The sequence below is a fragment of the Petromyzon marinus genome, chromosome 37 (assembly GCF_048934315.1).
Source record: "Petromyzon marinus isolate PM22_M1 ecotype Great Lakes invasive population chromosome 37, UKy_Petmar_22M1.pri1.0, whole genome shotgun sequence".
NCBI lineage: Eukaryota > Metazoa > Chordata > Hyperoartia > Petromyzontiformes > Petromyzontidae > Petromyzon > Petromyzon marinus.
In genome coordinates, this window is record NC_133703.1 from 18,721,040 (window position 1) to 18,737,525 (window position 16,486).

The following is a 16,486-nucleotide window of genomic DNA, read 5'->3' on the forward strand; positions in this document are numbered from 1 at the left end:
CGTGGCCACTGGGTTCATAGTGCAGTGTGCCAACCACTGTGTCGTGGGTCACGCCCATTACCTCCCACAACTGCCGAGGAGGAACCAACCTAGCGGGAAGGGGGAGCAGCCAACGGTTGCCCGAGCTCTGCACTTCTCTATACATCGAGGCGTTTTTCGGCCAGTTGACGCCGGGCTTTATTCCTCTGCTTGTGCGCGCGCCGGTGGCAGCCTGCACGAGCTGGTGCGGCACGGGGAGAACGGACTCGTCTTCTCAGACTCGCGGGAACTCGCCCAGCAGCTGGAGGTGACGCGCGGCAAACACTGGGGAGCGGGCGGGGGGGGGGGGCCCTCTGTTCCGCTCGCACGGCAACGCCCCCAGAGGCCTTTTGTCAGGTGGCCCAGGCAGCACGCGGTCGCCGCTGCACGGTGCCATCTCTTGAGGTTACACACAGGGGACCTTTGTCTTCGCTGTCGCTTGCGTGCAGATGCTGTTGGCCGGGCCTGCCGATCAACGGCACCAGCTGGCTCGTTTCCGCGCCCGCCTGCGCGTCTGGCAGCAGCAGCGGTGGCGCGAGAACTGGACGCGGGTGGTCCTGCCCGTGCTGCTGGCGCCGTGATGTCCGGTGCTGCGATGGCAGCGTTCCGACTGCGCTAGGTTCCGGCTACGCCGCGTTCGGGAACACCCCTGCCGTCGCCTGCCAAAGTCCAGCACAAGCCCCTCCATCGCATCGTCTCTCCGTCGCACCGACGAGTTTATTCCAGGGGTGCTGCGGGACGACTGGCATGCAAAGAGAGGCTCACGTCGTGGTTTCAAGAAGCGGAGAAGTTGGATTGGGTCCACTGGTGATGTCCAATGGACCAATGACAACTGACGGAGCAGCGAGCGTTCAATGGAACTGGCAAAGTTGGGGGGGTCCCGTGACGGCAGTAGGATTGTGCCGAATGGCTTTCCCACATTTTTGGGGTCATTGCCGCCGGGTGTTTTATCAGGATGCACAACTCTGATCCTGCACAGTGGCGATGGGGGACCCGTTTGTGCCGAGTCACGTCTACACCTGCGGGACCGGTTCCTCTTCCGTTCTTCGTGGTACATCAGGTCTTGACCGTTAATGCGTAAATACATGTTAGTTTACGGTTGCCAATATTGTGTGTTCCTGCACTAAATGGGTTCGGGTTATAAAGGAGAGGCTCATACCTCCAAACAGCCAGCAGCAAGCAATCCACGATCGCTGACCCGGCCACACGACGTTGAAACCCGCCCAAGACTTACCGCTTAAAAAGCAAATGCCGATGGAATATTGGTGCTCAATGATGGGACTTCATTATGGTGGAACCGTCCCATGTTATTATTTATAAATACTGTACAGTAGCCATGATGTTGTTACACTATTGTAAAATACAGCAGAATGTGAACCTTGGAACATTGAGTGTCCAGTTACAAGTCTTCCTGCGAGCTCTTTGTGCTGGTCGAGGCAAGGCCGAGACCCCACGCATCCAACCCCCATATCGATTGTGACCGAGTCAAACCAGTCAGATCATCGTCTGACCTGGGCCACTTAATTTGTTAAATGGAAAAGCGTGAATAAGGCAGGGCTTTCCACTCTTTAAGACTTTTCTCGTCTGTGAAACCAAACCCACCGCGTGGCACATCTCATGCCCATTAACTCCATGGCGCCTGTAATGAATTTGTGATTGTGTGACATTGATGGACATTGGTAACTGAAACTGATCTGGACCTCCTCGAAGTAAACAAACAGTCGCGAGTATGATTGATAGACTTGCCCCTGCCAGAGAAATGTGGAATTGACACTCCGGACTCGGATGGATGTGAACGGATGTAGCAACCACCTCGGAGTTGCTTTGAGCAGAACATCGCTGCGATGCTCGTGCGAGGAGTCTGCCGTGTGACGGGGACAACGGCCCAGGATCGTTGGCATTATTTTTTTAAATCTGACATTTTTTTCGCATATTTGACAAAAGCCTGAACACTCAATGATTAAAAAGGCTCTTAGAAACCCAAATTAGGGACTGAAATTGGTTAATCAATTTCATGTTGCGGATACATTTAATTACATTGATGGAAGTAATTCTCATGGCTCACATCGTCCTGAATGGTTTTCAGCTAGGTTTCTGAGAAACATGGGTAGTGGCTGAACAACAATAGCTGAGTCGTAGAGAATCTCTTGCAAGAGGGTCCTGCATTTTTTTTTCATATCTTTTCAGCCAATCATTGTCCAGTCAGGTGGGAGGAAACCGGAAACACTCGGAGAATATTCACGCGCACGAGGGGCCAACGCTCCACCTCCGTACAGATGGAAACCGATGCCAATTAGTCCACTTGTACCGCCTTACGCTGGCAAGCCAGGGTACGGCAACCTCATCGACGCCCACGAGAAGGGGGTTTCGCATCATCTGTGCGGTGATCTACCAACTCTCAGTGTTGCCTCCGGAGTGCAGGATTACAGGCTGCCACGTGCATAGCCACCACTGCCCGGCGTATCCACTCGCTCGATGACAAATCCCCCCCCCCCCATCCCTGCCGTGTTCGATTTTGGGGTTGTCCAACCACACCTCACGTAGGCGAGTGAGACGAGGGCCCAAGGACGAGTCCGGGACGTGGCCAGGAACCGTGGCCGCGACTCACAAGGTGGCCGGATTCATAGCACAATGCGCCCATGCACTGTGCCACCGGCTCCACCCCAGGTGGGCGCTTTCAGGTGTTGAGACGAATTTCAAGTTTAAATAATGAAACACGATTTTCGCGGCCAATTTTTAAAGCTGAAAATGTACCATCGTTTTAGATCGATTATCCCAGCATGGCAGTTCTAACGATGGTGCGCCTCAAATTCAACATTCCGCTCCCCAGCAGCCTCCTACCACCACCCAACAATGTGTACACCAAGAGTTGATCAGCAAGTCACGTGTGGTGGGGTGTCGCGTAGGTCCTCCCAGCTCTGGCCAGTGTGGAAGAATAGATAAAAAAAAATACTCTGTCGGGGCTTCGGCAGAGCTTTTCGTGGAGGTCCGTCCACCAAGTGGTGTTTTAATAATCGCAGGCAGAGCAGCTCAGGGGTTCTTAGAGGCCCACTTTGAGGCCCTCGCTTGTGTAAGTCGTGGGCAAATTATCACTTCCCTTCCCCCCTCCTCTTTTTCACCCTGTCCCCCACCCCTCCGATCCACGCTGGGCTACACCTTTACCCAAACCTGACAGTTTAATCCGACACTCGGATCGTCGCCGTCTCCTGCCAGCAGCAGAACAAACACTCGGCTCTTTCGCTCGTCACCACCGTACATCTTTACGACAAGTTTATTAGAGAAATGTCACAGCTACAACGGGAACATCAGCAGCAGCAGAAACCCATAAGGCATGGGGCAAGGGAGGCCTTTTTCCTTGCCGAGGGATAAACTGGACTTTCAAATTACCTTTGGCGGGCAATGATAAATGAACATACAGCTTGGCTCTACCATATAATAACACATTTTGTACGTGTTGACCAAGTACAAGAGGCTCTTGACAAGCGACTCGGCGAACTTACACCATTAGAAACGCGAGCGTTGTCATGTTGAAAATGCTCCTTACCCCCAGTGCCCGATGAGCGCGGCGGAGATGCTCGCGACGGTGGGTGAATGTCATTTGCGGGTGCTGGTTTGGAAGGGGTTGGCCTCAAGTGGCCGCGGTGGTCGTGTGAAATGGAAGTCTCGGGTCGTGTCCGGCAAACGAACATGTGCTAAACTCATTTCCAGTGGAGGGGGCCCGCTTTCGCCGATGAGACATCATCAGTGCGAGGGCCGCCACACCATCTGAAACCATTGGGGGTTGGACAACAGCACGATGATGGGGGGTGTTCTCGCCGTTTGTGTATTGTCAGGGGGCCGCATGTCAGTGGCCCGCCATGGCCTTGCAATGAAGAACACGAATACACACTCGCGTTTAATATGGCAACGTTCGTCCATGTGCTCACACGAGCGTGGGCCCATCATTCTAGGTTGAAATTCCACATTACTATGCCGGGGACCAGAATAACCATAGGAGGAAGGGATGAGAGGCCGAGTCGCGCCTTGACCAGGATTTGAACTTGCGGCCCTGATCGTTGCTTTGCATGAATTGTTATTATTGTGAGCCCCTTTATTTACAGAGGCATTATTCTGTGTTCTGTGCACGTTTGGACGGTTTCCTTCGGAATTATCCTGAACATGGGAGGACACCAGAGGACCCAGAGAAACCCCACGCACCACGAGGCGGAGGGGGATAACACCGGCACAGTCATCGAACAAAGACGGCATGCCGCATCGCGCGCTTTCAGAGGCGCTTCTGCCGCCGTCTGGAACGCTCTTCCGATATTGGGATGCCCTGCACTTCTAAATAACCTAGATTGAAAACTCATTTCTCTTTGCAACTGCTCTTTGTCTTTAGTTTGTCGTCCTTCCCCCCCCCCTCCGCACCTCCGATGAGCGCGGTTGGCTGCGTACGGTGCGGAAGAAGTTCAACGCACCGTGCACACAAGAGAGGCGCGCAGTGCCTGGGCGTGGCGCTCCGGTGTTGGAACCCGCACGCTGCGCCGCAAAAGCTGCGCCGGCCATCCCACGGGACGGGTTCCACGGGATTTGTACAACGGGGAAAATCGGCAACGGTAAGCGGGGAAAACGTATAAAGTCGCCGCTCGACGTTTCGGGCGAGCGGCCTAGCTGCGCATACTCCTTTTGTAGAATAACCACATTTCAATACAATGTTACGTTTTTATATATGCATATAATATGTAGCGAGGACGTTTAAACTTAACGTTAACAAAAAAACTATTAGGTTGACAAAAGTATAAAATAAATCTAAATAATATCTCTCGGGCACCTGTGCCTTGACACGCACACGCAGCGCAGCCCGGCCACGGCCGGGAATAATTCCAGCTGCTGGAGACCGGGGGCGGAGGCTTCTCCGGGGTTTTCATGATGTGCCGCCATAAAGTCCGACGTTTTGCTGAAGAGGCCTCTTCAGGATGCTAAGAAAGCTGCCAGAAGGTTGGGCGACGAAACGACGGGGGGGGGGGGGGGGGGGTGACGGCCGCGCTGCCGCTTCCGTGCCGCTGGTCGGCGCATAAGCGGCAGCGTCGTTCTCGCCCAACTGAACCACTCGCAAAGGAGACGCGCGCGTGCGTGTGCGCGTTGGGATAAATATTGGAAGAATCTATGCACACGGACGGTCTTCCTTCACGATACTCGGCGTGCGTGCGTGCGTGCAACGGCAAAGGGGACCCGAGGAACACGTTTCATTCTCTTATTGCAAGACGCACGCATCGTTAAATACCACCAACGGGTTCAAAGCCCTACGGTCGCTCGGAAGCAGAGATTCCACACTCCAGTACTTGCGGACCAGCACGGGCTCCAGCCAACGCCCCCACCCCCACCTCACACACCACCAGAGCTTTGTCTGCACGTGAAACGGCACTCTCCACATTACGTGGGCTGCACACGTATATACACACGAAAAGACAAAGGTCCCCCGTGTAGATTACAAGAGCTGTTGGGGCAAGTGCTCTGAGCGAGTAACTATTTAGGTCGGCATGGCACGTGAGTTAGGTGGGGGGGGGGGGGGGGAAGGGGGGGGGCGTTGCCAGCACCACGCCCGGCCGCCTTTGTCTCCCCAGTGCTGAGTCAACCTAAGCGAGGCTCAGGGCGGACTGCAAGGACTGGAGTTTCGTCTCGTTATCGTGTGCGTATGTTACAGTATATATTAACCAATTATAAACATTTAAAAACCTGTCGACGTCAGGATGGAAATGAAGGTCCTGTGAGCTACAACCACTAACGATGACGATGACGTTGCCGACTGTGATCCTCATGACTAGGCATGTATTCCCTCCCACACCCCTCCTTCGCGATTCATGATCTCAATTCAAGGTCACGGATCGATTAAACTATCAACTTATCCTCCTGCTCGTTTCTATCGCCCGTCATTTTCGCGATGTCTGTCTCGTCCGTCCTGTCCGTGCCATTTATCCTGCGCGCACGGCTTCTTAACCTGTCGCCAAATATGTTTTTCCAAGTCGCTGCTCGACTGGTGTGGGCATCACGTGACTAGCAGTCGCCACGGCCATAGCGACATGTCGACCGGATGCGGTGTGCCGGGCGAATTCAATATTTTCCGGACCGCCGACTTGGGACAAGCGCAGCCGAAATGACTCCCTGCTTGAATGTACGATCTGTCCCGTCTAATTTTGCTGCAGTCGTTTTTCCCCTCCAAAATCTTATCCCGAATGCACATTCGTCATCGTGTCACGAGACAGAGGATCCATTGGAATTTCTCCCAGAGTGGTGCAACCTTCCGTGTTAGAAAACGCCCCGTGGAAGCGGCCATCACAGAGCTACCTCCGAGTTTCATGCTCCACGCCGACCTCTGGTCCACGCAGCAGAGATGACGGAACTTCCCCCGTTTCTTTCGGAGGCTCGTCTATCCTGTCTGCATCCGACGCTGCGTCACGTCCGTTCCGTTAGCGCGGGACAAAAATTGCCTACAATTTCTATAACATTTTGCATAAGTTGTCAGCAATCGATTCTCCTGCGCACGAGTGCGTCGTGGGCGTAAGAACCGATTCCAATTAACGGGTCGATGAATGGCTACATGCGTAGTAATAACCGGATCACAATGATGATGACGACAACGATGAAGACGACGACGACGCTGATGATGTCACTGCAGATTGCTGGAGCCACGTGTCCCCACAGGTCGACCCCCGGCCGCCGACACCTGCATCCCCTCCAGCAGCGGCAGAATCATCTGTCCAAATGGGCTGCGCACCAACAAAACAACAACAAAAGGTGAACACAGATGCAAAGATCCCCCACACTTAGCCTCTTCATAGACCCTTGCGTAGCAAGCGCTGTTAGCGAGCAGCAATGAAGGCCAGCACGGCACCAGAACTGTGCCTGGCCGTGTTGGTCTCCTCCAGTACGCCGATGTTCGCACACTGCACTGGGTACTCGTCAAAGGCCGAAATGAACCTAGGGGATGGCCTCGGACCGGGTCACATTTGTCACCGATGTTGGCCAAGAGCGTAACACCCCAACGACCGCTGCGTGTGCATATACATGCGTGGAGAGGTTCCGCACCGCTCGTACGGATTAGAGGCAGGCGGAGGGACCTCAAAAGTAGTCCCGTGGCATCGCCTTGCAGAGGGGCGCCATCTAAACACGGAGTGATTCGCTGCTTTCTGCGCGAGTTTCCAATCGACAATTCCTCGTCTCGCAACAACGTGACATCCACAGCACAACTGTAAAGTAATGGGAGAGTAAAAATACTCACTTACGAAACCAACTTCGATTAACCAACTTCAACTAACTGGGGTAACATGGGGGATAATTAATGTTAGACGTAGTGTATAGGGCTCTGGCAGCATGTTTATTGTTCGCCTACGTAGCACGCGCCTGTGTGTGGATTGCTTCGTAGAGCAATCGGTTTGCGTGCCGACGAGCTCGCGGTCACCTGGGCACCGAGTCGCCGACCCTCAACGAGTGAGGAGCAGCCGACAGTCAAACCGGCGTGCGCCGGTTCATCCGAAACCCGGATAATCCGTCCGTGGATAACCGAGAGCTGACTGGAGCAATTTTAATAATCTAGGATTGTATCCCAATACTCTTTTGTTTACTGGACGGTTCAGCTTAACAACAAACCCCACACGCAAGAGGTCATTACGATCGATAAACCAATTCTGATTTGACCAATAATTTTTAGGTCATAAAACCCTCCACCACCTGCCGTAGCGACGACTAAAAAAAAAAAACCGAGCCAGATCGTTACGCGGCCAGACGGCTGCGAAGACCGCCACCGCTCACGGGTGCCGCGGTGCATTTTGACTGCGGCTCCGTGCGACTCACGTGGCTAGCACCTCGTCGGGGAGCTCCGTGATGTGCGCCGGGATGGGGCGGCCGGTGAGGAACTGTGCCACCTCGTTGCTGAACGTGTTGCAGTTGTGCTTGAAGAGGTGGTAGCGCTCACCGCTGCACGCGACGTGGGAGAGTGGGGTGGGGGAGGGGGAGACACGAAAACGTCGCCTCGGACACACGGCGCAACGATAACGCGACAACATCAACGACGCGCGCGCAACTCTGGTACCCGCCCACAAACACTGGTACCCGCCCACAAACACTGGTACCCGCCCACAAACACTGGTACCCGCCCACAAACATTGGTACCCGCCCACAAACACTGGTACCCGCCCACAAACACTGGTACCCGCCCACAAACACTGGTACCCGCCCACAAACACTGGTACCCGCCTACAAACACTGGTACCCGCCCACAAACACTGGTACCCGCCCACAAACACTGGTACCCGCCCACAAACACTGGTACCCGCCCACAAACACTGGTACCCGCCCACAAACACTGGTACCCGCCCACAAACACTGGTACCCGCCCACAAACACTGGTACCCGCCCACAAACACTGGTACCCGCCCACAAACACTGGTACCCGCCCACAAACACTGGTAACCGCCCACAAACACTGGTACCCGCCCACAAACACTTGTACTCGCCCACAAACACTGGTACCCGCCCACAAACACTGGTACCCGCCCACAAACACTGGTACCCGCCCACAAACACTGGTACCCGCCCACAAACACTGGTACCCGCCCACAAACACTGGTACCCGCCCACAAACACTGGTACCCGCCCACAAACACTGGTACCCGCCCACAAACACTGGTACCCGCCCACAAACACTGGTACTCGCCCACAAACACTGGTACCCGCCCACAAACACTCGCGCAGGACGCTGGTGAATGCGCCACACTGGCACGCACTCTCTAGACAGTCGCACAGCGACCGGCTGCGTGGGGACGATTCGGTATTTCGCGGGGAGGAACCCTGGGTGGCTCAGAATTCAGAGCGACCCTCGAACCTGTGACAATGTTTTGAGGATTTGGCTGCGATAAATTTACACGTGATGATATGCCACTCCGTTGAGCTACCATTTGTGGCCAGGTCACTTCTGAAAACGAGCTAAATAGCTCAGTGGGCCTTCAATGGCGCTGCTGCAGGGTGGGACCGGGAGATGTCTTCTTCTGCGAAGTGTTTCTGAGCGCCCCTTGGTGTCTGCTATCCCTAGGTTGGTCTTGCATTGCTCTGCAGCACCGTTCTTCTTCATTACAAAGTCCCGCGGGCCACCGGCGGTGCCCGGTGGTGGCCTTGAATGTGGCCCCAAACGTGCGGTCCCCCGAAAATACACAATTCACGGAATCGCCGGGCGTGGGGGCAGCTGGCGTTCTAATCGGTTGCGTGGTTCACGGAGAGCGTTGTGGGGGCTGACCGACGGGAGGAAGCACTCGTTCCCGCGCGTGTCGGGGAGGGGAGGGGAATCGTGCCGGGCGTCGCGCTCACTTGAACGCGTCCTCGCCGAGCCCCGACAGGTACTCCAGGAAGATGTCTTCCGTCACCTGCGTCTGTCCCAGCTCCTCCACCGAGTCCGGGGATCCGAGCACCGTTCCTCCCTGCGGCACAGAGGTGGTGCCTATGATGATTATTTAGATTATTTTGCTGCGGTACATTTCCGCGTGATAAGCCACTTTGTCGAGCTATCTTTTGTGGCCTGGTTGCTTCTGAAAAATAAATTAATACCCAAGTGGGCTTTACCTGGTAAGATAAAACATGAATTTTGATTTAAAGCTTTCGTGACTGCAGTAATTCATATTCTTAGCTCTTTCGGTAAAGTCACGTTGAAAGGAAACAATAAAATAATAAAAAAATATAAAACAATACATACTTCACTTGGAATGGAACTTTCTACAAACAAACTGAGGGCACGCCAATGGGCTCCCCCCTATCTCCGGTTATAGCTAACATTTTCATGGAGAAATTTGAGACTGATGCCATCCAGACTGCCACTCTGCGCCCAACCTTATGGAAGAGGTACGTGGATGACACTTTTGTCATCTGGCCACATGGCCGGCCTGCTCTAGACCAATTCTTCGACCACATCAATTCCATACACCCAGCCATCAGATTTACCATGTAAGTCGAAAAAGATGGCAAGCTACCTTTTTTAGATGTCCTAATAAAAATGAGACCTGATGGTTCAATGGGCCACTCTGTCTACAGGAAAGCTACCCATACGGATGCTTATCTGAAACCGGATTCCCACCACCATCCATCACAGAAGAATTATCTCATCAAGACTCTGTACCATAGAGCCCAATGCATATCCGACCAGGAACACATAGGCAGTGAACTCAAGCACGTACACCAAGCTCTTAAGGCTAATGGTTACTCCGACTATACAATCCGCAAAGCTATCACTCAAACCATGAAGAAGGACCCTCTTGAAGAGCCTTTCAAAACCATCACTTTACCCTACATTGCGGGGATCACAAAAAAAGATCTCCAAAATCTTGAATAAACACAAGATCCAGGTCCGTTTCAACACATTACATAAAATCCGTGATCTGGTTCCGTCTGTAAAAGATGTGATTCCGGACATACAGTACCCTGGTGTCTACAAACTAAGTTGCCTCTGTGGTAGTAGTTACATTGAAGAAACTAAACGCTATGTCTCGGACCGCATTCGTGAACACAAAGCAGACCTTAAACACGGTAGGACCAACACCTCGGCCGTGGCAGATCATTGTTATAATTCAGTAGGCTCACATGACATTGACTTTTCCAAGACAGAGGTTCTTTGTAAGCTATCTGGCTACCATGAGAGATTCGTTCATAAGGCTATCCACATATACAAGCACAGAGACAATTTCAACCGAGAAGATGGATTCTGGCTTAGCAATCATTGGAAAGATGTGATTAACCATTTCAGGTCTTAATTGATTGTTCACGCTTACAGTGGCTTTCAGACAGCATACATTAATTTTTCGTCTCCCCCCTCCTCTTTTCAGAACATAGATGGACTCGTCCTTCTAAATAAACTGCTAAATCACTGCGCGTGGCGCTGGCGTTTTTTAAATAAATAAATACGCCGTTAAAAAATAAATAAATTGATGCAAACCGACACACCTGATGACGACCGTTTGTGTTATGGTCGAAACGTCATGAGAATTTTTATTGTTTTATATATTTTTTATTATTTTATTGTTTCCCTTCAACGTGACTTTACCGAAAGAGCTAAGAATATAAGATAAAACATAGTTTAGTTTGATCTGTATAGATTTTTTAAAGTGATTTATTAACCTTTTCAATACTTTGCACTTCTATCGTATTTTTGTATTGATTGTTGTTGTAATGTTTTGGTCGGCACCTACTGAACATCTACGAAAAATAGCTGTATAGCTCATCGGATTCCTCCAGTGTAAACAAAGATTCTGATTCTGATGAGTGTCAGGGTACGGCCGATGGTTGACCTTGCTGGTGGCGATCCATCGCTGTGGATGACGGCCGTGCTGCTGCTAACCCACGCTGCCGGAAAGCTACGCCAGTGGTGGGGGATGGCTGGTGGAGAGCTACGCTAAGTGATTGGTTAACTCGGTGCTGGGCTGTGCCGTTGGCAGCCCATGCTAGTGGCGGGCTACACCGATGGCAGGCTATGCTGGTGGCAGGCTTTGCAGGTGGCAGAGTGGTGTGCTAGTGGCAGGCTTTGCAGGTGGCAGAGTGGTGTGCTCGTGGAAGGCTGTGCTGGTGCTCGACTGAGCTCGGAGCAGTCCATGCTGGGGACAGACCAAGTTGATTATGGGTTACACTGCCAGCTGGCTACACCAGCACACTGTGCTGATGGGGGCCCGCGTGTATGAAGGGCAATGTCACGTCACTCGCACGTTTCTGCGCGTGTGCACAGGCAGCGGTAGTGTAGCGGTAAGCGGGCTGCGCTACGAACACCATGACACGAGTTCGATTCCCGCTCATGGCCAACACCAGTGACGATTTTATAAGACGGTCCTGGGCCTCCTTCCGCAGGTCGAATCAGCCTCAAACGAGTACAGTGTGTAAACATCGCCACTAGAGAGACGAAGGCGGCCGGGCGCGGCACTTGCCATCCACCCCTTCGTGTGACGTGCTCACTAGCAGGCACTCGCCCCAACAGTCAGTTCAAGGCTACACGGGAGATCTTTGTCTTTATGTGCGTGGGTGGGTGCGCACGTGCATGTCAGTGGTCTCACCGGCTGGCAGCACTCAATGCCTCCTCCGCCGTAGAAATACTCCTGTCCAAACACCACCACAGCCGTGTGCCTGTCCCATCATGTGCAGAGTACGCGGAGCAATGACAAACAATGGTACGGTCCTTATGAGTCGATTCACCAATTGTAATCGATTCCTACGCTCGAGATATCGAGCGAGCTCGCACATAAAAAATGTTGTTCTTCACAGGCCCATGCAAAATAAATGTGACATTCAGAATGTCGAAAGCGTGCTGGTAATTATATATATGGGATATGATTTGGCTTATTTCTTGAATAATGAAATCGGCTGCACACGTACATGAAACTGAATGCAGTGTCCCGCCATACCGTGGGAGATCGTCCGACACCACAGTGTTTCATTAATATTTCTCACGGATCAAGAAAAGTGGACACTTTATTTCCGACTCAAAATAGGACAAATTGGTTGAAATACTTGGTTTTTATTAATCATTTATAACCAGCTTCGTCGCGTAATGTGCTATCCACTACACCACCACTCGACCCACACACGTAGATTCTCTCACACGCATACACACACTGAATCATTACAAAGACAAAGATCCCCCATGTAGCCTTAACAGACTGTTTGGGCAAGTGCTGTTAGCGAGCACTAATAAAGGCTGGCACGGCACACGAAGGGGTGGGTGGCCAACACCAAGCCCGGCCACCTTTGTCTCCCAAGTGGCGATGTTTACACACCGAACCAGGTACTAATTTCAGGCCGAGTCGACCTAGGGGAGGCCTAGGTGCCGGTGCAGATAATCGCCAATGGTGTTAGCCGTGAGCGGGAATCGAAATCGGGTTACCGGGTTCGTAGCGCAGCACGCTAACTGCTACACTACCACTCCACACATACACACACGTGCACAGGGTCTGAAGGTAACCTCATCCGAGGCTACCAATATCTGCTGCTTGTTTAGCATGGACAGCAACACGCGCGGGCTGTATCACCCGCGGGTGGTTTTAGATTTTCAGTGCGGAGCGGCACGGTGAGTCTCACGCAGTCAGATGTTCAAACGGAAGAGCAACCCAGTGGTGCAGTTATCGAGGGCGTAGGCAGTGCAACTGCACCGGTGCCCGGAGCTGTAGGGGGGTTGGGAGGTGGGGGAGGGTAGAAGGCAGGTCCTGGGCTATAAAGAATAATGTGGAATTGGAGGTGAAGTTTAATATGGCGAGGTGCATTGAGGTGAGGTGTGGGACACCAACTCACCAAATCCCCTCCAGCTGTTTCCCTAGAGAGGGGAACGAACACGAGCAAAGGCATCAGTGATGCAGCGAAACAAGCAGGAACAATCACAAACACATTCCTGCGGAGGGAGCTGGTAGGAACGTTGGGTTGCTCGGTCAATGGCCAGGGTCAACGGCGGCACCACGTGGTGTATTCCGCAAATATGCCCGACTGTGAGGGCGGGCACAAGCCGGCGTGAGTAAGTTAAACGTTGAGTTTTATAAGGGCACCACGGGGTGACCAGCCCCTCCCCACCCAGCCCCACCCCACCCAGCCCCACCCCACCCAGCCCCACCCCACCCAGCCCCACCCCTCCCACCCCCCACCCAGCCCCGCCCCACCCAGTCCCTCCCTACCCTCCCCTCTCCACCCAGCCCCTCCCATTTTTTATATCCGAATATCCGGATACACGTGGACAGACATCCACAGACATACACAATTAATCCCCTGCCTCCTGTGAGAATTAATCCCGGTTGGGTTTCCAGTCCACTACGTTTCCTACCAGTAATGTCCACTAGGAGCGCATTTGTTATATATCCGGGTGTCCGAATACACATGGACAGACATCCACAGACATACACAATTAATCCCCTGCCTCCTGTGAATTAATCCCGGTTGGGCTTCCAGTCCACTACGTTTCCTACCAGTAAAAACCTATCTTAATTTAACCAGCTAAGGGGCCGTCCATAAATGACGTCACGTGATTTTGGACGATTTTTGACCCCCCCTCGTCACACGGCGTCACAAAAAGTCAGACCCCCCCTCAAATATGACGTCACAAAGCTCTGCCCCCCCCCCAACAAAATATATAAAACACGCTTCAAATTATTGACATTGTAGTGCGTATTTCATGTGGCGCTGCACTCTGATGTTGTAGGAGAAAACATTTATTAAAAAGTCTATTTAATTCAGTAGAACGTGTTGTCTATATTTATTTAAAGTTGCACATTTTGACGTGACGTCACATTTCTCAAACCCCCCCCCACCCCCCTCGTCACACATCGTCACAAATGTCTGACCCCTCCCCCCCCAGGTGCGTGACGTCATTTATGGGCGGCCCCTAAGGCCCCCTGAGCGTCACTCTGTTGCAGAAGCGAGCTGGCCACAAATGATAGCTCAACCAAGCGGCTTATCACGCGGACATTAATGTCAGCAGCCGTATATTCTAAAACCCACGTTTCTAAATGTGTAGGGGGGAAAAAAACCGGAGGGCCCGAAGGGAAATCCATGCGACCACGGGAGTGAGAGACACGCAAACTCCAATCATACAGCAGGCGTCAAGGTCGCCATCAAACCCAGGACCTCCTGCACACCAGGCGTGGTATTTTAACAACTCGCCACCGCGCGACAAACCTCCACACAACCAATGAAGGGGACGGGGGATCCGGATCGAGAGCTCCTCGCTACACATTTCTGGGAGGCTCAACCAGGCCCCCCCACACACAGTGTGGCATCAACTGCCCCGCCCCCTACTTTTACATAACCACGCCCACTCGCTCAATAGCCCCGCCCACTGCTCGCACCGTGAGTACGAGATACGAGGCAAAGACATTTTATGAATGGGGGGTGGGGGGGGAATGGGGGGTGGGGGGGGAATTGGGGGGTGGGGGGGGAATTGGGGGGTGGGGGGGGGAATTGGGGGGTGGGGAGGGGGAATTGGGGGGTGGGGGGGGAATTGGGGGGTGGGGGGGGGAATTGGGGGTGGGGGGGGAATTGGGGGGTGGGGGGGGGAATTGGGGGGTGGGGAGGGGGAATTGGGGGGTGGGGGGGGAATTGGGGGGTGGGGGGGGGAATTGGGGGGTGGGGGGGAATGGGGGGGTGGAGGGAATGGGGGGGGGGGTGGGGGGAATGGGGGGGGGGTGGGGGGAATGGGGGGTGGGGGGGAATGGGGGGGGGGGAATGGGGGGTGGGAATTTCCGAGTTTTTCGAATGCTTTGGGGCACCGGGACCTTTCTGAAAGCGCGTGGCGCAGTCCCAGGCCAAAGACCAAGGCGTGTATTTGGTAACTTCAGAGTCTGGGGTAAGAGGAACCCATCTCGATAAACACAGGGACCCCCAAAGGCGCTAGGGGACACGAGTCCCATAACCACAGGGGGCCTATCCCAATGAACACCAATACCTTTACACCGTCAACGGGTTCAATAAACACAAGGGGGCCCTATAAACACAGGGAAGTGGCCCTATAAAGACACGGTAGGGACCCTGACCCCCCATTAACACGGGGAACAGGAACCCTCAGTGTCTGCCGTCCTTGTCTTCTCCTGATACTCAAAGTGCTGACCTCAACCAGTGGATTTCGAGTTTATTTGTTTAACCAGGTGAGAACTCCAGCAGGTGCACTATCTGCAAGTGACCTTGATCACCAAAACGTGCAAAATCAAAGTACGGCAATGAAACGAATAGAAAGTGGCAAGAGCAACTGCGTCTCCACGAGACACTGAAAACATTGACTCATCACAGTACAGTATAATTACAATGAAGTTTCAGAAACATGATGCGGGGCGACTATTGTACTAATATGTAAATAAGACGCGGATACACAAGGCGAACGTGCAGCGTTAGTTAATGGGCAATGTTAGGTGATGGGCAATGTTAGTTCATGGGCAATGTTAGGTGATGGGCAATGTTAGTTCATGGGCAATGTTATTGTACTGTACGAGTCATAAGCAACTGCCAGTCACCACTAATACACCACCACCATCACCACCGGACTAACATCATCACCAAGGCAACTCACACTCCTCACTCATCATGGTCACCGCGAACGAGCTAACGCCGTGATTTTAAACATTTACAAGATATAAAATGTACATTTTATTTTCCAATTTCATTATTTTTATCCGCGGGCCTTCCGTCCGCTCAGAGCGCCGGCCTTGCCTAGAAATTCCTGCCGGCCAGGGGCGCGCCTTACCCAGTAGCGGCAGGCTCATCTGCCGGGCCATGCCGCGGGACAGGTCGTAGACGTACAGCTTCACGTCGTAGCTCTCCATGACGGCCGTAACTTGCGTCGTTCTTGTAAAAAACTTATCCGAAACAACGGACCGCGAATAATTCCAAAGTATTTGAAATTATTAAAGACGCGTCCAGAGACACAGAGAGTTTCACAGAGCCGACGCAGAATGCTGACGCCGAGTGACACTTCGCGAGTGACGTCACTACA

General features: G+C 52.9%; 2 protein-coding genes across 2 annotated transcripts in view; one reads left to right on the forward strand and one right to left on the reverse strand.

The window, feature by feature from the left end:
• Positions 1 to 1,403, forward strand: part of ALG1 (ALG1 chitobiosyldiphosphodolichol beta-mannosyltransferase) — a 13,521-nt gene extending 12,118 nt beyond the window's left edge. The window contains exons 12-13 of the mRNA XM_032966952.2: positions 211 to 286; positions 468 to 1,403. Coding sequence (XP_032822843.2) covers positions 211 to 286; positions 468 to 599 — 208 coding nt within the window. The 3' untranslated portion in view covers positions 600 to 1,403. The remainder of the gene's footprint in view (positions 1 to 210; positions 287 to 467) is intronic.
• A 1,863-nt stretch (positions 1,404 to 3,266) lies between these two features.
• On the reverse strand, positions 3,267 to 16,486 carry DESI1 (desumoylating isopeptidase 1). The gene is made up of 6 exons (XM_032966977.2): positions 16,238 to 16,486; positions 13,309 to 13,330; positions 12,078 to 12,147; positions 9,358 to 9,467; positions 7,849 to 7,971; positions 3,267 to 6,764 (listed from the first exon to the last, which is right to left on the reverse strand). Exons 1-6 carry the CDS (start codon positions 16,314 to 16,316, stop codon positions 6,665 to 6,667), a joined length of 504 nt encoding a protein of 167 aa, XP_032822868.1. The 5' UTR covers positions 16,317 to 16,486; the 3' UTR covers positions 3,267 to 6,664.

Excerpts from the sequence above, each read along its gene's own strand:
- DESI1 (XM_032966977.2), bottom strand. The coding sequence starts at position 16,316 with ATGGAGAGCTACGACGTGAAGCTGTACGTCTACGACCTGTCCCGCGGC. Across the intron at positions 13,331-16,237 it reads GATGAGCCTGCCGCTACTGG|GGAAACAGCTGGAGGGGATT; the intron begins GTAAGGCGCGCC and ends TCCCCTCTCTAG. Across the intron at positions 7,972-9,357 it reads CTCGGCGAGGACGCGTTCAA|CGGTGAGCGCTACCACCTCT; the intron begins GTGAGCGCGACG and ends CGTCGCGTGCAG.